This window comes from Somniosus microcephalus, chromosome 9, assembly GCF_052327205.1.
Source record: "Somniosus microcephalus isolate GS21.2 chromosome 9, FLI_Smic_1.0, whole genome shotgun sequence".
Classification (NCBI taxonomy): domain Eukaryota; kingdom Metazoa; phylum Chordata; class Chondrichthyes; order Squaliformes; family Somniosidae; genus Somniosus; species Somniosus microcephalus.
In genome coordinates this window covers 247,963,306-247,986,758 of record NC_140995.1, presented here as the reverse complement: position 1 = coordinate 247,986,758, position 23,453 = coordinate 247,963,306, and the positions used below count along the sequence as shown (strand labels likewise).

Below are 23,453 nucleotides of genomic sequence, written 5' to 3'. Positions count from 1 at the left end.
ATACAAAAGGGACGGTCTACACCTGTGCAGAGATGGAACGGATGTTCTCGGGGTAATTTTTGATAAAGCAGTTCGGGAGCATTTAAACTAGTATGGCAGGGGGCTAGAAACCTATGTAGTGAAATAGAGGAAAGTGAAAGGCAGACAGAAATAAATGATAAAAGGGTGAGGAACAAAAAACAAAGGGCCAAACTAATTCATAAAAAATGTGAGCATAAAAAAAGCCTGAGGGTTTTATACCTTAATGCGAGAAGCATCAGGAACAAGGTAGATGAATTAGCTGTGGAAATAGAGGTTAATAATTATGACCTAATTGGGATTACGGAAACATGGTTGCAGGGTGAGCAGGGCTGGGAGCTTAACATACAGGGGTATTCAGTATTTAGGAAGGATCGACAAAAAAGAAAGGGAGGAGGGGTAGCATTGCTAGTAAAAGAGGGGATAAATGCAATTGAAAGGAAGGATATTAACTCAGTTAATACAGAATCTATATGGGTGGAGCTAAGAAATAGCGAGGGGCGAAAAACATTAATAGGAGTGGTATATAGGCCTCCAAATAGTAAAATAGAGGTTAGGGAGGGCATCACGAGGGAAATTAGAGAAGCGTGCAATAAGAGCACAGCTGTCATCATAGGTGACTTTAACTTACATATAGATTGGACTAGCCTAATCAGTAAAAATAATGAGGAGGAGGAATTCCTTGAGTGTTTGAGGGATGGTTATCTGGATCAATATGTCGAGGAACCAACTCGGGAACAGGCTATATTGGACTGGGTACTGTGCAATGAGAAGGGACTAATCAGTAATCTTGTTGTACGGGGACCCTTGGGTCAGAGCGATCATAACATGATCGATTTCTCACTCGAAATGGAGAGCGAAGAAATTGACTCAGAGACTAAGGTCCTGAATTTAAACAAGGGGAATTATGATGCCATGAGACGGGAACTGAGTAGGTCTGATTGGACAACGTTCCTGGGAGGACTGGAGGTAGATAAACAATGGCAAACATTTAAAGATAGAATGACAAAATTGCAAAAATTGTTTATACCAATCTGGCATAAAAGGAAATCTAAAAAGGTGACTCAACCGTGGATAACAGGGGAAATTAGAGACAGCATAAAATCCAAAGATAGGGCGTATAAAATAGCCAAAAAAAGCGCCAGAGCGGAAGATTGGGAACAGTTTAAGATAGAGCAAAGGAGGGCAAAGGGCATGATCAAGAGGGGCAAAATAGCTTACGAAAACAAGCTGGCAGAAAATATAAAAACTAACTCCAAAAGCTTTTATAAGTATATCAAAAGGAAAAGACTGGTGAAAACCAAAGTTGGTCCATTGCAGTCAGATACGGGGGAATATATAATGGGAAATAAGGAAATGGCAGATCAACTAAATGCATACTTTGGGTCAGTCTTTACGAAGGAAGACACAAAAAACCTCCCTGGGATATCGGGAAAAATAGGGACATTGGCAAAGGAGGAACTGACGCAAATCAATATCTCTAAGGATATGGTGTTAAGGAAGCTAAAGGGATTGAAGGTGGACAAATCCCCAGGGCCTGATAACATGCATCCTAGGGTACTGAAGGAGGTGGCCCTAGAGATAGCGGATGCACTAAGGATGATTTTTCAGAATTCATTAGACTCGGGAACAGTGCCGATGGATTGGAGGGTAGCTAACGTTACCCCACTATTCAAAAAGGGGGGTAGGGAAAAAGCAGGTAATTACAGACCTGTAAGCCTTACATCAGTTGTGGGCAAAATGCTGGAGTCCATCATTAAGGATGAAATAGCGGAGCACTTAGCAAATGGGGACAGGATAGGACAGAGTCAACATGGATTTACAAAGGGTAAATCGTGCTTGACTAATCTATTGGAATTTTTTGAGGGAGTAACTGGTAGAATAGATGGGGGAGAGCCAGTAGATGTGGTGTACCTGGACTTCCAAAAGGCCTTCGATAAGGTCCCACATAAAAGATTAGCATGGAAAATTGAGGCTCATGGGATAAAGGGGAAAGTTTTGGCGTGGATAGGGAACTGGCTGTCAGATAGAAAACAGAGAGTTGGAATAAACGGCTCATTTTCTGAATGGCAGGCAGTAACAAGTGGGGTACCACAGGGATCTGTCCTGGGCCCCCAGCTGTTCACAATTTACATTAATGACCTGGATCAGGGAGTCGGATGCAGCATTTCCAAATTTGCAGACGACACTAAACTAGGAGGGGGGGTGGGCTCAGAGGAAGAGACCAGGAAGCTCCAGAGCGATTTGGACAGACTGGGCGATTGGGCGGATAAATGGCAGATGCACTATAATGTGGACAAGTGCGAAGTTATCCACCTTGGGTGCAGGAACGGGAGGGCAAATTATTATTTAAATGGCAATAGATTGGGAGAGGGGGAAGTACAGAGAGACCTGGGTGTTCTTGTACACCAGTCACTGAAGGCGAGCATGCAGGTGCAACAGGCGGTCAAGAAGGCAAACGGTATGCTGGCCTTCATAGCAAAAGGGTTAGAATACAGGAACAGGGATACCTTGCTGCAGCTGTACAGGGCACTGGTGAGACCACACCTCGAGTACTGTGTACAGTTTTGGTCGCCTCATCTGAGGAAGGATGTTCTTGCCATGGAGGGGGTGCAGCGGCGATTCACCAGGCTGATACCAGGAATGGCGGGAATGACCTATGAGGAGAGACTATGTAGTTTAGGGATGTACACACTGGAGTTTAGAAGATTGAGAGGGGACCTCATAGAAGTGTATAAAATTCTGACAGGTCTAGACAGACTGGATGCAGAAGGAATGTTTCCCTTGGCGGGTGAGAACAGAACTAGAGGACATAATTTAAGGATAAGGGCTAAACCATTTAGGACAGAGATGAGGGGGAATTTCTTCACTCAGAGAGTGGTGAACCTGTGGAACTCATTGCCACAGAGGGCAGTGTACGCCAGCTCATTAAATATATTTAAGAGGGAATTAGATATATTTCTACGGGCAAAAGGGGTTAAGGGTTACGGAGAGAAGGCGGGGACGGGATACTGAATTAAAGGATCAGCCATGATCTCATCGAATGGCGGAGCAGGCACGAAGGGCCGAATGGCCTACTCCTGCTCCTATCTTCTATGTATCTATGTATCTATGTAACCCCCGGGGGAACGGACAGGTGGAAAGAGAAAATGCGACAGTTTGGAAGGCCGTCCTGTTAGCCTTAAAGTCTAGGGGCCTTCCAACCTCCCGCTGGCAGGATGTGCTCCCCGATGCGCTCCACTCTATTCGGTCACTGCTCTGCACTGCCACTAACGCCACCCCTCATGAGAAAATGTTTGTCTTCCCAAGGAAGTCCACATCGGGGACATCGCTACCGCCATGGCTGACGTCCCCAGGGCCGGTCCTACTGAGAAGACACGTGAGGACCCATAAAACGGACCCCCTGGTCGAGAGGGTCGACCTCCTCCACGCCAACCCCCAGTATGCTTACATCGCATACCCGGACGGGCGGGAGGACACAGTCTCCATAAGAGACCTTGCACCCTCGGGGGCCGCAGTAACCCACTACCCACTACCACCGCCCCCCCCACGATCCGATATCCAGCCCCAGCAGACGGCAGGCCTGGGCCCCGCGACCCGCTCGACATCTACGAGGACGACACGCCTGTGCCACAGCCTACGCTGGACTCGACGCCGGAAACTTCACTACCCCTGCCGTCGCCACGCAGATCACAGCGGCAGACAAGACCTCCGGAGAGACTCCAATACACTAACTTTTAATACACTTCACCCCGCCGGACTCAATTTTAAACAAGGGGTGAATGTGGTAAACCACTGCTTGTATTCCTGTTTGTCCTGTTTGTATTCCACTGTGTACATGCCTGGACATGCCTCGGCTGACTCCTCCCACAGGTCCTAGTATAAAGGTGACTGCTCCCCGGCCCTTAGTATCATGGACCGGTCGACCACGCGAGGCAGACCTCCATTCTGTTGTTAATAAAAGCCTTTAGTTACTCTTCTAACTCTCAGTCTTTTATGAGTAATTGATAGCGCATCACCGCCTAACACTGCTCCCTGAACCAACACCACGATACCCGCCCAACACCGCTCCCTGAACCAACACCATGATACCCGCCCAACACCGCTCCCTGAACCAACACCACGATACCCGCCCAACACCGCTCCCTGAACCAAGGCCACGATACCCGCCCAACACTGCTCCTTGAACCAAGGCCACGATACCCGCCCAACACTGCTCCCTGAACCAAGGCCACGATACCCGCCCAACACTGCTCCCTGAACCAAGACCACGATACCCGCCCAACACTGCTCCCTGAACCAAGGCCACGATACCCGCCCAACACCGCTCCCTGAACCAACACCACGATACCCGCCCAACACCGCTCCCTGAACCAAGGCCACGATACCCGCCCAACACCGCTCCCTGAACCAACACCACGATACCCGCCCAACACCGCTCCCTGAACCAAGGCCACGATACCCGCCCAACACTGCTCCCTGAACCAAGGCCACGGTACCCGCCCAACACCGCTCCCTGAACCAAGGCCACGATACCCGCCCAACACTGCTCCCTGAACCAAGACCACGATACCCGCCCAACACTGCTCCCTGAACCAACACCACGATACCCGCCCAACACCGCTCCCTGAACCAACGCCACGATACCCGCCCAACACCGCTCCCTGAACCAACACCACGATACCCGCCCAACACTGCTCCCTGAACCAAGGCCACGATATCCGCCCAACACCGCTCCCTGAACCAAGGCCACGATACCCGCCCAACACTGCTCCCTGAACCGACACCACGATACCCGCCCAACACCGCTCCCTGAACCAAGGCCACGATACCCGCCCAACACTGCTCCCTGAACCAACACCACGATACCTGCCCAACACCGCTCCCTGAACCAAGACCACGATACCCGCCCAACACTGCTCCCTGAACCAACCCCGCTCCCTGAACCAACCCCACGATACCCGCCCAACACTGCTCCCTGAACCAAGGCCACGATACCCGCCCAACACCGCTCCCTGAACCAAGGCGACGATACCCGCCCAACACTGCTCCCTGAACCAAGGCCACGATACCCGCCCAACACTGCTCCCTGAACCAAGGCCATGATACCCGCCCAACACCGCTCCCTCAACCAACACCACGATACCCGCCCAACACCGCGCCCTGAACCAAGGCCACGACACCCGCCCATCACTGCTCGCTGAACCAACACCACGATACCCGCCCAACACTGCTCCCTGAACCAAGGCCATGATACCCGCCCAACACCGCTCCCTCAACCAACACCACGATACCTGCCCAACACCGCTCCCTGAACCAACACCACGATACCCGCCCAACACTGCTCCCTGAACCAAGGCCACGATACCTGCCCATCACTACTCGCTGAACCAACACCACGATACCCACCCAACACTGCTCCCTGAACCAACACCACGATACCCGCCCAACACTGCTCCCTGAACCAAGGCCACGATACCCGCCCAACACTGCTCCCTGAACCAACACCACGATACCCACCCAACACTGCTCCCTGAACCAACACCACGATACCCACCCAACACTGCTCCCTGAACCAAGGCCACGATACCCGCCCAACACTGCTCCCTGAACCAACACCACGATACCCGCCCAACACTGCTCCCTGAACCAACACCACGATACCCGCCCAACACTGCTCCCTGAACCAACACCACGATACCTGCCCAACACTGCTCCCTGAACCAAGGCCACGATACCTGCCCAACACCGCTCCCTGAACCAACACCACGATACCCACCCAACACCGCTCCCTGAACCAACGCCACGATACCTGCCCAACACTGCTCCCTGAACCAAGGCCACGATACCTGCCCAACACTGCTCCCTGAACCAACACCACGATACCCACCCACCACTGCTCCCTGAACCAAGGCCACAATACCCGCCCAACACTGCTCCCTGAACCAAGGCCACGATACCCGCCCAACACTGCTCCCTGAACCAACACCACCATACCCGCCCAACACCGCTCCCTGAACCAACACCACGATACCTGCCCAACACCGCTCCCTGAACCAACACCACGATACCTGCCCAACACTGCTCCCTGAACCAAGGCCACGATACCTGCCCAACACTGCTCCCTGAACCAAGGCCACGATACCCGCCCAACACTGCTTCCTGAACCAACACCACGATACCTGCCCAACACCGCTCCCTGAACCAACACCACGATACCTGCCCAACACTGCTCCCTGAACCAAGGCCACGATACCCGCCCAACACTGCTCCCTGAACCAACACCACGATACCCACCCAACACCGCTCCCTGAACCAACACCACGATACCTGCCCAACACTGCTCCCTGAACCAAGGCCACGATACCTGCCCACCACTGCTCCCTGAACCAAGGCCACGATACCCGCCCAACACTGCTCCCTGAACCAACACCACAATACCCGCCCAACAGTGCTCCCTGAACCAACAACCACGATACCTGCCCAACACCGCTCCCTGAACCAACACCACGATACCTGCCCAACACCGCTCCCTGAACCAACACCACGATACCCGCCCAACACTGCTCCCTGAACCAACACCACGATACCCACCCAACACTGCTCCCTGAACCAAGGCCACGATACCCGCCCAACACTGCTCCCTGAACCAACACCACGATACCTGCCCAACACCGCTCCCTGAACCAACACCACGATACCTGCCGAACACCGCTCCCTGAACCAAGGCCACGATACCTGCCCAACACCGCTCCCTGAACCAACACCACGATACCCGCCCAACACCGCTCCCTGAACCAAGACCACGATACCCGCCCAACACTGCTCCCTGAACCAACCCCACGATACCCGTCCAACACCACTCCCTGAACCAACACCACGATACCCGCCCAACACTGCTCCCTGAACCAAGGCCACGATACCTGCCCAACACCGCTCCCTGAACCAACACCACGATACCCGCCCAACACTGCTCCCTGAACCAAGGCCACGATACCCGCCCAACACCGCTCCCTGAACCAAGGCGACGATACCCGCCCAACACTGCTCCCTGAACCAAGGCCACGATACCCGCCCAACACTGCTCCCTGAACCAAGGCCATGATACCCGCCCAACACCGCTCCCTCAACCAACACCACGATACCCGCCCAACACCGCGCCCTGAACCAAGGCCACGACACCCGCCCATCACTGCTCGCTGAACCAACACCACGATACCCGCCCAACACTGCTCCCTGAACCAAGGCCACGATACCTGCCCAACACTGCTCCCTGAACCAACACCACGATACCCGCCCAACACTGCTCCCTGAACCAAGGCCACGATACCTGCCCAACACTGCTCCCTGAACCAACACCACGATACCCGCCCAACACTGCTCCCTGAACCAAGGCCACGATACCTGCCCAACACCGCTCCCTGAACCAACACCACGATACCCACCCAACACTGCTCCCTGAACCAAGGCCACGATACCCGCCCAGCACTGCTCCCTGAACCAAGGCCACGATACCCGCCCAACACTGCTCCCTGAACCAAGGCCACGATACCCGCCCAACACTGCTCCCTGAACCAACACCACGATACCCGCCCAACACTGCTCCCTGAACCAACACCACGATACCCGCCCAACACTGCTCCCTGAACCAAGGCCACGATACCTGCCCAACACTGCTCCCTGAACCAACACCACGATACCCGCCCACCACTGCTCCCTGAACCAAGGCCACAATACCCGCCCAACACTGCTCCCTGAACCAAGGCCACGATACCTGCCCAACACTGCTCCCTGAACCAAGACCACGATACCCGCCCAACACTGCTCCCTGAACCAAGGCCACGATACCCGCCCAACACTGCTCCCTGAACCAACACCACGATACCCGCCCAACACCGCTCCCTGAACCAACACCACGATACCTGCCCAACACCGCTCCCTGAACCAACACCACGATACCTGCCCAACACTGCTCCCTGAACCAAGGCCACGATACCTGCCCAACACTGCTCCCTGAACGAAGGCCACGATACCCGCCCAACACTGCTCCCTGAACCAACAACCACGATACCTGCCCAACACCGCTCCCTGAACCAACACCACGATACCTGCCCAACACTGCTCCCTGAACCAAGGCCACGATACCCGCCCAACACTGCTCCCTGAACCAACACCACGATACCCGCCCAACACTGATCCCTGAACCAAGGCCACGATACCCGCCGAACACCGCTACCTGAACCAACACCACGATACCCGCCCAACACTGCTCCCTGAACCAACACCACGATACCTGCCCAACACCGCTCCCTGAACCAACACCACGATACCTGCCCAACACTGCTCCCTGAACCAAGGCCACGATACCGGCCCAACACTGCTCCCTGAACCAACACCACGAAACCCGCCCACCACTGCTCCCTGAACCAAGGCCACGATACCCGCCCAACACTGCTCCCTGAACCAACACCACAATACTCGCCCAACACTGCTCCCTGAACCAACAACCACGATACCTGCCCAACACCGCTCCCTGAACCAACACCACGATACCTGCCCAACACCGCTCCCTGAACCAACACCACGATACCTGCCCAACACTGCTCCCTGAACCAACACCACGATACCCGCCCAACACCGCTCCCTGAACCAACACCACGATACCTGCCCAACACTGCTCCCTGAACCAAGGCCACGATACCCGCCCAACACTGCTCCCTGAACCAACACCACGATACCTGCCCAACACCGCTCCCTGAACCAACAACCACGATACCCGCCCAACACTGCTCCCTGAACCAACACCACGATACCTGCCCAACACTGCTCCCTGAACCAACAACCACGATACCCGCCCAACACTGCTCCCTGAACCAACACCACGATACCCGCCCAACACTGCTCCCTGAACCAACACCACGATACCTGCCCAACACCGCTCCCTGAACCAACACCACGATACCTGCCCAACACTGCTCCCTGAACCAAGGCCACGATACCCGCCCAACACTGCTCCCTGAACCAACACCACGATACCCGCCCACCACTGCTCCCTGAACCAAGGCCACGATACCTGCCCAACACTGCTCCCTGAACCAACACCACGATACCCGCCCACCACTGCTCCCTGAACCAAGGCCACGATACCCGCCCAACACTGCTCCCTGAACCAACACCACGATACCCGCCCAACACCGCTCCCTGAACCAACACCACGATACCCGCCCAACACCGCTCCCTGAACCAACACGATACCCGCCCAACACTGCTCCCTGAACCAACACCACGATACCCGCCCAACACCGCTCCCTGAACCAACACCACGATACCCGCCCAACACCGCTCCCTGAACCAACACCACGATACCTGCCCAACACCGCTCCCTGAACCAACACCACGATACCCACCCAACACTGCTCCCTGAACCAACACCACGATACCCACCCAACACTGCTCCCTGAACCAACACCACGATACCCGCCCAACACTGCTCCCTGAACCAACACCACGATACCCGCCCAACACTGCTCCCTGAACCAACACCACGATACCTGCCCAACACCGCTCCCTGAACCAACACCACGATACCCACCCAACACCGCTCCCTGAACCAACACCACGATACCCGCCCAACACCGCTCCCTGAACCAACACCACGATACCCGCCCAACACCGCTCCCTGAACCAACACCACGATACCCGCCCAACACCGCTCCCTGAACCAACACCACGATACCCGCCCAACACCGCTCCCTGAACCAACACCACGATACCCGCCCAACACTGCTCCCTGAAGCAACACCACGATACCCGCCCAACACTGCTCCCTGAACCAAGGCCACGATACCCGCCCAACACTGCTCCCTGAACCAAGGCCACGATACCCGCCCAACACTGCTCCCTGAACCAAGGCCACGATACCCGCCCAACACTGCTCCCTGAACCAACACCACGATACCTGCCCAACACTGCTCCCTGAACCAACACCACGATACCCACCCAACACCGCTCCCTGAACCCCACGATACCCGCCCAACACCGCTCCCTGAACCAACACCACGATACCCGCCCAACACCGCTCCCTGAACCAACACCACCAAGATGCAGTCAAGTTGTGCACAGCAAGATCCCACAAACAGCAAGCAAGCTGCGTAATCTTACCGGGCATTGCAACCACTACCTGGGAAAGGGGCAAAATCAGCGTAGAGCAGGAATTGAAGTTGGGGTCTGCAGGACTCCCACCACCAATATTAAGGGAGCAAATTGTTGCAGATAGGTCCAGGTAGAAAAGGCCATGGAATAAGGCAGAGATTCTGGCTTTGGCCCCATTTGGGAGTACTGGATGCAGTTCTGGCATCCCATTGTCAGAAGCACCCAAGAACATAGGAAACAGGAGCAGGAGTCGGCCACACGGCCCCTCGAGCCTGCTCCGCCATTCAATAAGATCATGGCTGATCTTCGACCTCATCTCCACTTTCCTGCACTATCCCCATATCCCTTGATCCCCTTAGTAACCAAAAATCTATCGATCTCTGTCTTGAATATACTCAACGACTGAGCCTCCACAGCCCTCTGGGGTAGAGAATTCCAAAAATTCACCGCCCTCTGAGTGAAGGAATTTCTCCTCATCTCAGTCCTAAATGGCCGACCCCTTATTCTGAGACTGTGACCCCTGGCTCTAGACTCCCCAGCCAGGGGAAACATCCTCCCTGCATCTACCCTGTCAAATCCTGTAAGTTTCAATGAGATCACCTTCTAAACTCTAGAGAATATAGGCCTAGTCTACTCAATCTCTCCTCATAGGACAATCCCCCATCCCAGGAACCAGTCTGGTGAACCTTCGCTGCACTCCCTCTATGGCAAGTATATCCTTCCTTAGGTAAGGAGACCAAAACTGTCCACAATACTCCAGGTGTGGTCTCACCAGGGCCCTATATAATTGCAGTAAGACGCCTTTACTCTTATACTCAAATCCTCTTGTAATAAAGGCCAACATACCAATTGCTTAGGACATTAAAGCTATGAAGAGGAGACAGTGAAGGCTCGTTCAAAGGATACCAGGGATGAGAGGGGTTACAGTCATGCAGAAAGGGTAAAAAAAATGGAGCCTCTCACTGCAACTAAAATTGCTGAGGGTTGAGAGGGTGAAAGATCATCGGTGAATCAGTTACACTGGGGCACAGTCAGAGGGCAAGGGGGAACGAATGAATTTCAGACAAAGTTATTAGAACAGGCAATGCTTTGCCACGAGGGGCTACTGGTTAAAAGGGGAATGGATAAGTATTTTTAAAAAGAGTATTAATGGATAGAGGGAAAGGGGATCAGAGTCAAGAGGTGCAGTTGAAGAGCTGAGACCCACACAATGACAATGGGCCGAATGGCCTGGTGTTGTTCTGCGAGGAGAAAGTGCATCCCACAGAAAGGAACGACTCCACAATCCCCCACGCTAACCAGGCCAGGGGTCAACACCTGAACAGTACAGGTGTAATCTGTTTCTCAGAGAGCCAGCTCAGTCTGAACAGCTTCTCACTACACTGTGTCTCAAACCACCGAGCCTAGAAAAGGAAAGCCCAATCGCACCTGCGTCCCCTCTTACCACGCTCCACCCCCCAAAATTATCCATGGGTTTCTATGGTGACCATAACCAATGAGAAGCCAGCGCTGCCTCTCCCACACCGACCTATTGATCAACATTAACCCCTCTGCACGTTTCTTTGAACTAGGAACTGAAGAAATGTGGACATTTAACTTTCATCTAGTCTCCACTTGGAAGGTGCAGAACAGCCGACAGAACCATGAGGGAATCAGTCCAGACCCAGGGAGAGCATTCCGAGCGGTAATCGGCCGGCGGGCGGGCGGGCAAGGGCTGGGGAGTGCAGGTCTGTCACACATCAGAAGTAACAAGGGGTGTACTGGCCTGAGCGCGATTCCCCGACAGTCTGTCCCAGTCCGGGTGGGATTCCCCGACAGTCTGTCCCAGTCCGGGTGGGATTCCCCGACAGTCTGTCCCAGTCCTGAGCGCGATTCCCCGACAGTCTGTCCCAGTCCGGGTGGGATTCCCCGACAGTCTGTCCCAGTCCGGGTGGGATTCCCCGACAGTCTGTCCCAGTCCGGGTGGGATTCTCCCGACAGTCTGTCTCAGTCCGGGTGGGATTCCCCGACAGTCTGTCCCAGTCCGGGTGGGATTCCCCGACAGTCTGTCCCAGTCCGGGTGGGATTCCCCGACAGTCTGTCCCAGTCCGGGTGGGATTCTCCCGACAGTCTGTCTCAGTCCGGGTGGGATTCCCCGACAGTCTGTCCCAGTCTGGGTGGGATTCTCCCGACAGTCTGTCTCAGTCCGGGTGGGATTCCCCAACAGTCTGTCCCAGTCCGGGTGGGATTCCCCGACAGTCTGTCCCAGTCCGGGTGGGATTCTCCAGAGTCTGTCCCAGTCCGGGTGGGATTCCCCGACAGTCTGTCCCAGTCCGGGTGGGATTCCCCGACAGTCTGTCCCAGTCCGGGTGGGATTCCCCAGACAGTCTATCCCAGTCCAGGTGGGATTCCCCAGACAGTCTGTCCCAGTCCGGGTGGGATTCTGCCGACAGTCTGTCCCAGTCCGGGTGGGATTCTGCCAACAGTCTGTCCCAGTCCGGGTGGGATTCTGCCGACAGTCTGTCCCAGTCCGGGTGGGATTCTGCCGACAGTCTGTCCCAGTCCGGGTGGGATTCTGCCGACAGTCTGTCCCAGTCCGGGTGGGATTCTGCCGACAGTCTGTCCCAGTCCGGGTGGGATTCTGCCGACAGTCTGTCCCAGTCCGGGTGGGATTCTCCCGACAGTCTGTCCCAGTCCGGGTGGGATTCTCCCGACAGTCTGTCCCAGTCCGGGTGGGATTCTCCCGACAGTCTGTCCCAGTCCGGGTGGGATTCTCCCGACAGTCTGTCCCAGTCCGGGTGGGATTCTCCCGACAGTCTGTCCCAGTCCAGGTGGGATTCTCCTTATATAAATGTCAGACTTGCCTGAGAATGAATGAAAGAGATTCAGTGTGTGAAGACAATGCGATTCTCTGCTATATATAAAGTAGTAAATTTCTCTCTAGGTATAAACAAGACTCAAGCTCAGGAACCTCTCGGAAACCACCATAGCCTCAAATGATTAAAGATTAAAAGTGATGAGACAGATGATCCCTTACTCACCTGGATTGTACTTCCACAGGTCATTAAAGTGCCGGTCTAGTCTTGCATTGTAACCACCGAATATGTACAATTCACTGTTGTAGGTAACTGGAGGGAGGGAAGGGGAGTGATCAGAAGGGAAGGCAGCCGGTTTGCGCACAGCAAGCTCCCACAAACAGCAATGTGATAATGACGAGATAATCTGTTTTAGTGATATTGATTGAGGGATGAATATTGCCCAGGATACTGGGGAGAACTCCCCTGCTCCTCTTCGAAATAGTGCCAGGGGATCTTTTACGTCCACCTGAGGGCGCAGACGGGACCTAGAGTTAATGCCTCATGCGAAAGACGGCACCTCCGACAGTGCAGTGCTCCCTCAGTACTGCCCCTCCGGCACTGCAGCGCTCCCTCAGTACTGCCCCTCCGGCAGTGCAGCGCTCCCTCAGTACTGCCCCTCCGACAGTGCAGCGCTCCCCCTCAGTACTGCCCCTCCGACAGTGCAGCGTTCCCTCAGTACTGCCCCTCCGACAGTGCAGCGCTCCCTCAGTACTGCCCCTCCGACAGTGCAGCACTCCCTCAGTACTGCCCCTCCGGCAGTGCAGCGCTCCCTCAGTACTGCCCCTCCGGCAGTGCAGCGCTCCCTCAGTACTGCCCCTCCGACAGTGCAGCGCTCCCCCTCAGTACTGCCCCTCCGACAGTGCAGCGTTCCCTCAGTACTGCCCCTCCGACAGTGCAGCGCTCCCTCAGTACTGCCCCTCCGACAGTGCAGCACTCCCTCAGTACTGCCCCTCCGGCACTGCAGCGCTCCCTCAGTACTGCCCCTCCGGCACTGCAGCGCTCCCTCAGTACTGCCCCTCCGACAGTGCAGCGCTCCCTCAATATTGCATTGGAGTGTCAGCCTAGATTTTTGTACTTAAGTCTCTGAAATGGGACTTGAACCCATGACCTTCTGACTCAGAGGCGAGGGTGCTACCAACCGAACCACGGTCGACACCAGTTTATGGCTGGTCTCCAGTTCAGCTCTGGTCAGTAGTGACGCCCCAGGACATTGATGGTGGGGTCTCATCAGTTGTGCTGTCATTGAAGGCGATGGGGAAATTGCTGGGCTCTCTCGTTGGCCATGGTCATAACCTGGCACTGACATGGTGCGAGTGTTACCCCCCCTAGCGAGAAAGAAATGAACCCCCTGACAATTTAAAGGCACTGGTTGAACACACCGAGGGCTCGGTCAGGCCACGGCTCAACTACACTCAGTCCCGTTACTCCAACTGGCCTGCACCCCGGAGAGTTCACTTACACGCAGAGTGGCTCCGCCTGCCCTCGGGGAGGAGCTGTGTGGTGGGGGAGTCCAGCCAGTGATTGGTCTCCATGTCAAATACTTTGATGCGGTTGCAGTAGATCTCGTTGTTGGAGTGGAACGGACCGAATCGATCAGCCCGGCCCCCGAACACGTACATCCGGCTGCCCATCACCGTGGCAGAGTGGAAGTCCCGCCATCGCGCCGGGTTACCCTGCGAGAGAGCGGGGTGGGGGGGGGGGGTGGTGGAAGAGAAAGAGAGCAGGGGAAAGATATTAAAGCTGCTCAGCAACAGAACAACCAACGTCCTGTGAACGATCACAACGGAGGTAGGGAGAGAACCGGAGCCTCCCCGGCACAGGCAGGTGTTGAGAGGGACTCTGTCACCACAGATCTGGGGAGTTATCAGAAACTGCAACATATTCCTTTGGGTGGGGAAGGTGTAGTTTTTAAAAAATTTGTTTATGGGATGTGGGCGTCGCTGGCAAGGCCAGCATTTATTGCCCATCCCTAGTTACCCTGGAGAAGGTGGTGAGCTGCCACCTTGAACCGCTGCAGTCCGTGTGGTGAAGGTACTCCCACAGTGCTGTTAGGTAGGGAGTTCCAGGAATTTGACCCAGCGATGATGAAGGATTGGCGATATACTTCTAAGTCAGGATGGTGTGTGACTTGGAGGGGAACTTGGAGGTGGTGGTGTTCCCATGCGCCTGCTGCCCTTGTCCTTCTAGGTGGAAGAGGTCACGGGTTTGGGAGGTGCTGCCGAAGAAGCCTTGGCGAGTTGCTGCAGTGCGTCTTGTAGATGGTCCACACTGCAGCCACGGTGCGCCGGTGGTGGAGGGAGTGAATGTTTAAGGTGGTGGATGGGGTGCCAATCAAGCGGGCTGCTTTGTCCTGGATGGTGTCGAGCTTCGAGTGTTATTGGAGCTGCACTCATCCAGGCAAGTGGAGAGTATTCCATCACACTCCTGACTTGTGCCTTGTAGATGGTGGAAAGGCTTTGGGGAGTCAGGTGGTGAGACACTCGCCGCAGAATTCCCAGCCTCTGACCTGCTCTTGTAGCCACAGTATTTATGTGGCTGGTCCAGTTAAGTTCCTGGTCAATGGTGACCCCCAGGATGTTGATGGTGGGGGATTCGGCAATGGTGATGCCGTTGAATGTCAAAGGGCGGTGGTTAAACTCTCGCTTCTTAGATATAGTCATAATAACGGCACAGAAGGAGGTCATTCGGCCCATCGAGTCCATGCCGGCTCTCTGTAGAGCAATCCAGTCAGTCCCATTCCCCCGCTCTATCCCCGTAGCCCTGCAAGTTTATTTCCTTCAAGTGCCTATCCAGTCTCCCCTTGAAAACATCGAGTGTCTCCGCTTCCACCACTTCCGTCGGCAACGAGTTCCAGGTCCTCACCACTCGCTGTGTAAAAAGGTTTTTCCTCACATCCCCCCCGTATCTCTTGCCCAAAACCTTAAATCTGTGTCCCCTAGTCCTTGTACCATCAACTAGTGGGAACAGCCTTTCCCCGTCTAGCCTATCCAAACCCGTCATAATCTTGTACACCTCTATCAAATCACCCCGCAACCTCCTTTGCTCTAATGAAAACAAATCCAGCTTCTCCAACCTGTCCTTGTAGCTAAGATCCCCCATCCCCGGAACCATTCTGGTAAATCTCCTCTGCACCCTCTCAAGGGCCTTCACATCCTTCCTAAAGTGTGGTGACCAGAACTGGACGCAATACTCCAGTTGTGGCCTAACCAGCGCTTTATAAAGGTTCAGCATCACTTCTCTAATTTTGTACTCAATACCTCTATTTATGAAGCCCAAGATCCCATATGCTTTGTTAACCACTCTCTCAATATGTCCTGCCACCTTCAGGGACCTATGCACATTAACTCCCAGGTCCCTCTGTCCCTGCACACTCTTTAAAACTGTGCCATTAAGTGTATATTGCCTCTCCCTGTTCCTTCTGCCAAAATGCATCACCTCACACTTCTCTGTATTAAATTCCATCTGCCACTTGTCTGCCCATTCTGCTAGCCTTTCTATGTCCTGTTGCAGTCGATTGGTATCATCCTCACTGTTTGCCACACCCCCAAGTTTGGTGTCATCGGCAAATTTAGGAATTCTACTCTGTATTCCAATATCCAGATCATTTATATATATATCAAAAAAAGCAGTGTCCCCAGCACTGACCCTTGGGGAACACCACTGTCTACCATCCTCCAGTCTGAAAAACAGCCATTTACCACAACTGACTGTTTTCTGTCCTTAAGCCAATTCCTTATCCAAGCTGCCACTGACCCACCTATTCATGAGCCTCAATTTTGTTAACCAGCCTTTTATGTGGTACTTTGTCAAATGCCTTCCAAAAATCCATGTAGACAACATCCATTGCATTCCCTTCATCAATCCTCCCTGTTACTTCATCAAAAAATTCAATTAGTCAAACACGATCTGCCTTTTACAAATTCGTGTTGGCTCTCCTTAATTAGCTTAAACCTCTCCAAGTGCCCTTTAATTTTTCCTTGATTATTGTTTCTAAAAACTTTACCCACTACTGATGTTAAACTGACCGGCCTGTAGTTACTAGGATTGTCCTTACACCCTTTCTTGAACAATGGTGTCACATTTGCCACTTTCCAATCCTCAGGCATCTCCCCCACATCTAGGGAAGATTGGAAATAGTCAATGCCTGGCGCTTGTGACGCGAATGTTACCTGCCACTTATCAGCCCAAGCCTGAACGTCGTCCAGATCTTGTTGCATGCGGGCATGGACTGCTTCATTATCTGAGGAGTTGTGAATGGCGCTGAACACTGCAGTCATCAGCGAACATCCCCATTTCTGACCTTATGTTGGAGGGAAGATCATTGATGGTTGGACCTAGGACACTGCCCTGAGGAACTCCTGCAGTGATGTCCTGGGGCTGTGATGATTGACCTCCAACCACCACAACCATCTTCCTTTGTGCTAGGTCTGACTCCAGCCAGTGGAGTGTTTTCCCCCCCGATTCCCATTGACTTCAGTTTTACTAGGGCTGCTTGATGCCACACTCGGTCAAATGCTGCCTTGATGTCAAGGGCAGTCACTCTCACCTCTAGAATTCAGCTCCTTTGTCCATGTTTGGACCAAGGCTGTAATGAGGTCGGGAGCTGAGTGGTCTTGGCGGAACCCAAACTGAGCATCAGTGAGCAGGTTATTGGTGAGTAAGTGCCGCTTGATAGCACTGTCGATGACACCTTCCATCACTTTGCTGGTGATTGAGAGTAGACTGATGGGGCGGTAATTGGCTGGTTTGGATTTGTCCTGCTTTTTGGGGACAAGACATACCTGGGCAGTTTTCCACATTGTCGGATAGATGCCGGTGTTGTAGCTGTACTGGAACAGCTTGGCTAGAGGCGTGGCTAGTTCTGGAGCACAGGTCTTCAGCACGATAGCTGGGATGTTGTCGGGGCCCATAATCTTTGCTGTATCCAGTGCGCTCAGCCGTTTCTTGATATCACGTAGAGTGAATCGAATTGGCTGAAGACTGGCTTCTGTGATGGTGGGGACCTCAGGAGTAGGCCAATATGGATCATCCACTCGGCACTTCTGGCTGAAGATGGTTGCAAACGCTTCAGCCTTGTCTTTTGCACTCACGTGCTGGGCTCCACCATCATTGAGGATGGGGATATTCATGGAGCCTCCTCCTCCCGTTAGTTGTTTAATGGTCCACCACCATTCTCGAGTGAGTGACGGGGGAAGTTTGTGTTCAGTGAAGTGAAACAACCCAGTGGAGGGATTTGGAAGAAATTAACACCCAGAATCAAACACTCCCAGGGCAGGTACAGCACGTGGTTAGATACAGAGTAAAGCTCCCTCTACACTGTCCCATCAAACAATCCCAGGGCAGGTACAGCACGGGTTAGATACAGAGTAAAGCTCCCTCTACACTGTCCCATCAAACAATCCCAGGGCAGGTACAGCACGGGTTAGATACAGAGTAAAGCTCCCTCTACACTGTCCCATCAAACACTCCCAGGGCAGGTACAGCACGGGTTAGATACAGAGTAAAGCTCCCTCTACACTGTCCCATCAAACACTCCCAGGGCAGGTGCAGCACGGGTTAGATGCAGAGTAAAGCTCCCTCTACACTGTCCCATCAAACACTCCCAGGGCAGGTGCAGCACAGGTTAGATACAGAGTAAAGCTCCCTCTACACTGTCCCATCAAACACTCCCAGGGCAGGTGCAGCACAGGTTAGATACAGAGTAAAGCTCCCTCCACACTGTCCCATCAAACACTCCCAGGGCAGGTACAGCACGGGTTAGATACAGAGTAAAGCTCCCTCTACACTGTCCCATCAAACACTCCCAGGGCAGGTACAGCACGGGTTAGATACAGAGTAAAGCTCCCTCTAGACTGTCCCATCAAACACTCCCAGGGCAGGTACAGCACGGGTTAGATACAGAGTAAAGCTCCCTCTACACTGTCCCATCAAACACTCCCAGGGCAGGTACAGCACGGGTTAGATACAGAGTAAAGCTCCCTCTACACTGTCCCATCAAACACTCCCAGGGCAGGTACAGCACGGGGTTAGATACAGAGTAAAGCTCCCTCTACACTGTCCCATCAAACACTCCCAAGGCAGGTGCAGCACGGGTTAGATACAGAGTAAAGCTCCCTCTACACTGTCCCATCAAACACTCCCAGGGCAGGTGCAGCACAGGTTAGATACAGAGTAAAGCTCCCTCCACACTGTCCCATCAAACACTCCCAGGGCAGGTACAGCACGAGTTAAATACAGAGTAAAGCTCCCTCTACACTGTCCCATCAAACACTCCCAGGGCAGGTACAGCACGGGTTAGATACAGAGTAAAGCTCCCTCTACACTGTTCCATCAAACACTCCCAGGGCAGGTACAGCACAGGTTAGATACAGAGTAAAGCTCCCTCCACACTGTCCCATCAAACACTCCCAGGGCAGGTACAGCACGAGTTAGATACAGAGTAAAGCTCCCTCTACACTGTCCCATCAAACACTCCCAGGGCAGGTACAGCACGGGTTAGATACAGAGTAAAGCTCCCTCTACACTGTCCTATCAAACACTCCCAGATCATGAAAGAGCCCTTTGCACTCACGCCCGAGGCTGGGAACTTGAAGAGGTAGAATCGTCGGGCAGGGAACAGAGGTTCCAGCAAAATGCCGGCCTGTAATCAGAGTGCAGGAGCTTTGGGGAAGGGAGAGAAGCGGACTTGAGCCAAGTACAGGAGGAGTGTGTGCAGTTGGAGTGCTGGTGGTGAGCAGGATGTTGAACAAGCACTGACATCTGGTGGTGCTCAGCAGTACTGCAAGGCGATTGGTTAAAGATGTTTCCCAGACTGCCAGTCTCAGACTGGCAATCAGTAACAAGTGGTGTTCCGCAGGGGTCAGTGCTGGGTCCCCAACTCTTTACAATCTATATTAACGATTTGGAGGAGGGGACCGAGTGTAACATATCAAAGTTTGCAGATGATACTAAGATGGGAGGGAAAGTAGTGAGTGAGGAGGACATAAAAAACCTGCAAGGGGACATAGACAGGCTAAGTAAGTGGGCAGAGATTTGGCAGATGGAATACAATGCTGGAAAGTGTGAGGTTATGCACTTTGGCAGGAAAAATCGTAGAGCAAGTTATTATCTTAATGGCAAGAAACTGGAAAGTATTGAAGTACAAAGGGATCTGGGGGTCCTGGTGCACGAAACTCAAAAGGTTAGTATGCAGGTGCAGCAAGTGATTAAGAAGGCCAATGGAATGTTGGCTTTCATTGCTAGGGGGATAAAATATAAAAATAGGGAGGTATTGCTTCAGTTGTACAAGGTATTGGTGAGACCGCACCTGGAATACTGCGTAGAGTTTTGGTGTCCATACTTAAAAAAAGACATACTTGCTCTCGAGTCAGTACAAAGAAGGTTCACTCGGTTAGTCCCGGGGATGAGGGGATGGACATATGGAGGAGAGGTTGAGTAGATTGGGACTCTACTTATTGGAGTTCAGAAGAATGAGAGGCGATCTTATTGAAACATCTAAGATTGTGAAGGGGTTGGATCGGGTGGATGCAGGGAAGATGTTCCCGATGATGGGTGAAACTAGAACTAGGGGGCATAAGGGGCTGCTCTTTCAAAACTGAGATGAGGAGGAACTACTTCACTCAGAGGGTGGTAGGTCCATGGAATATGCTGCCCCAAAAAGCTGTAGAAGCTACATCATTACATAAATTTAAAACAGAAATAGACAGTTTCCTAGAAGTAAAGGGAATTAAGGGTTACGGGGAGCGGGCAGGAATTTGGACATGAGTCTAGGTTCGGATTGGTCATGGCCCTGTGGGTAGCGGAGCGGGCCCGTGTAGCCTGATCCTGCTCCTATTTCGTGTGTCTAATTCTGTTAGATTCAGGAGATGGTTCTGTGATAGTGGATTGGCGGTTAGGATCAGATCAGCCATGATCTTATTGAATGGCGGAGCAGGCTCGAGGGGCCGATTGGCCTACTCCTGCTCCTATTTCTTATGTTCTTAAGCAGTGAAGGAAGAGAATGTGCAAAGCTCCCCAATCTCAAGCAAGATGAAGCAGCAATAAACAACTTGCATTTATATAGCGCCTTTAACGTAGTCCCCATCTCTGTAACCTCCTCCAGCCCTACAACCCTCAGATCTCTGCGCTCCTCTAATTCTGGCCTCCAGCATCCCGGATTTCCTTCACTCTACCATTGGTGGCCGTGCCTTCAGCTGCCTGGGTGCGAAGCTCTGGAATTCCCTCCCTTAAACTCTCCGCCTCTCTCAGAATCAGAGAAATTTACGGCACAGAAAGAGGCCATTCGGCCCATCGTGTCTGTGCCGACGGACAAAGAGCGATCCAGCCTAATCCCACTTCCCAGCTCTCGGTCTGTAGCCCTGTAGGTTGCCACACTTCAGGTGCATATCCAAGTACTTTTTAAATGTGATGAGGGTTTCTGCCTCTACCACCCTTTCAGACAGTGAGTTCCAGACCCCCCACCACCCTCTGGGTGAAAACATTTCCCCTCAAATCCCCTCTAAACCTTCCACCAATTACTTTAAAAATCTATGCTCCCTGGTTATTGACCGCTCTGCTAAGGGAAATGGGTCCTTCCTATCCACTCTATCTCAGCCCCTCATCATTGAAGTGTATAAAATTATGTTATAAAGTAAGTCTCCCCTCAGCCTCCTCTGTTCCAAAGAAAACAACCCCAGCCTATCCAATCTTTCCTCATAGCTAAAATTCCCCAGCCCAGGCAACATCCTTGTAAATCTCCTCTGTACCCTCTCTAGTGCAGTCACATCCTTCCTATAACGTGGTGACCAGAACTACACGCAGTACTCTAGCTGCAGCCTAACTAGTTGAAGCATAACCTCCCTGCTCTTATATTCTATGCCTCGGCTAATAAAGGCAAGTATCCCGTATCCCTTCTTAACCACCTCATCTACCTGGCCTGCTACCTTCAAGGATCTGTGGACATGCACTCCAAGGTCCCTTTGTTCCTCTACACTACTCAGTGTCCTACCATTTATTGTGTATTCCCTTTCCTTGTTAGCCCTCCCCAAATGCATTACCTCACACTTCTCCGGATTGAATTCCATTTGCCACTGTTCTGCCCACCTGACCAGTCCATTGATATCTTCCTGCAGTCTGCAGCTTTCTTCTTCATTATCAACCACACGGCCAATTTTTGTATCATCTGCAAACTTCTTAATCACACTTCTGACATTCAAGTCCAAATCATTGATATATACCACAAAAAGCAAAGGACCCAGTACTGAGCCCTGCGGAACCCCACTGGAAACAGCCTTCCAGTCACAGAAACACCCATCAAACATTACCCTTTGTTTCCTGCCTCTGAGCCAATTTTGGTCCCAACTTGCCACTTTGCCTTGGGTCCCATGGGCTTTTACTTTCATGACCAGTCTGCCATGTGGGATAGAAACATAGAAGATAGGAGCAGGAGTAGGCCATTCGGCCCATCGAGCCTGCTCCGCCATTCAACGAGATCATGGCTGATCATCCAAACCCTAGCACCCGGTCCCTACACCGACAGCCATCCCACCCAAGCCCTATCCCCGTAACCCCACGTATTTAATCCCCCCTAACACTAAGGGTCAATTTTTATCATGGCCAATCAACCTAACCCGCACATCCTTGGACTGTGGGAGGAAACCGGAGCACCCGGAGGAAACCCACGCAAACACGGGGAGAATGTGCAAACTCCACACAGTCATCCGAGGCCGGATTCGAACCCGGGTCCCTGGCGCTGTGAGGCAACAGTGCTAACCACTATGCCACCATGCTGCCCAAAATCTTATCAAAAGCCTTGCGAAAATCCTTATAGACTACATCAAATGCACTACCCTCATCGACCCTCCTTGTTACCTCCTCAAAAAATTCAATCCAGTTAATCACACACGACATTCCCTTAACAAATCCATGCTGAGTGTTCCTGATTAATCCCCCTCCTTTAAGACACTCCTTAAAACCTACCTCTTTGACAAAGTCTGCCCTAATATCTGCTTATGTGGTTCGGTGTCAAATTTTGATTGAGAACGCCCGAAGCACGCCTTGGAATGTTTTACTACGTTAAAGGCACTATATCAATACAAGTTGTTGTTGCATGCTCTTCAATATCAGGCTGCCCTGCAATACCAGCAATGCAGTGCACATGGACACGAGGGATCCAGAGGGGTTCTCTAATCCCCCAGTCCCCATGAGGTGCTCGTGCTCTCTCTCTCTCTCTCCCCATGAGTCAGTCTCTCTCTCTCTCTCTCTCTCTCTCTCGACCCTTGGCAGGGCTGGACGCCTCGCACTGTTGTGGGACAAGGTGAGCACATGGACAGGTGTTGTGTGATGCAGGAGTGGTGACAGGTGTGACACTGGCTGTCTCCTCTTTCACAGACACAATGTGAACAGGAATCAGGAAGTGCTCAGGGACTGAGCTATCGGGCAGCTGAGACAGTCTCTGAATGTCACCAC

The 23,453-nt window shown here is 52.9% G+C and overlaps 1 protein-coding gene across 2 annotated transcripts in view; it reads right to left on the bottom strand.

Moving 5' to 3' along the window:
- The window catches only part of klhdc3 (kelch domain containing 3), a 124,842-nt gene that overhangs the window by 41,188 nt on the left and 60,201 nt on the right, over window positions 1-23,453 (bottom strand). For both annotated transcript variants that reach the window (XM_085998121.1, XM_085998122.1), the window contains exons 6-7: window positions 14,467-14,680; window positions 13,191-13,277 (exon numbers count right to left, since the gene is read on the bottom strand). In XM_085998121.1, coding sequence (XP_085854247.1) covers window positions 13,191-13,277; window positions 14,467-14,680 — 301 coding nt within the window. The remainder of the gene's footprint in view (window positions 1-13,190; window positions 13,278-14,466; window positions 14,681-23,453) is intronic.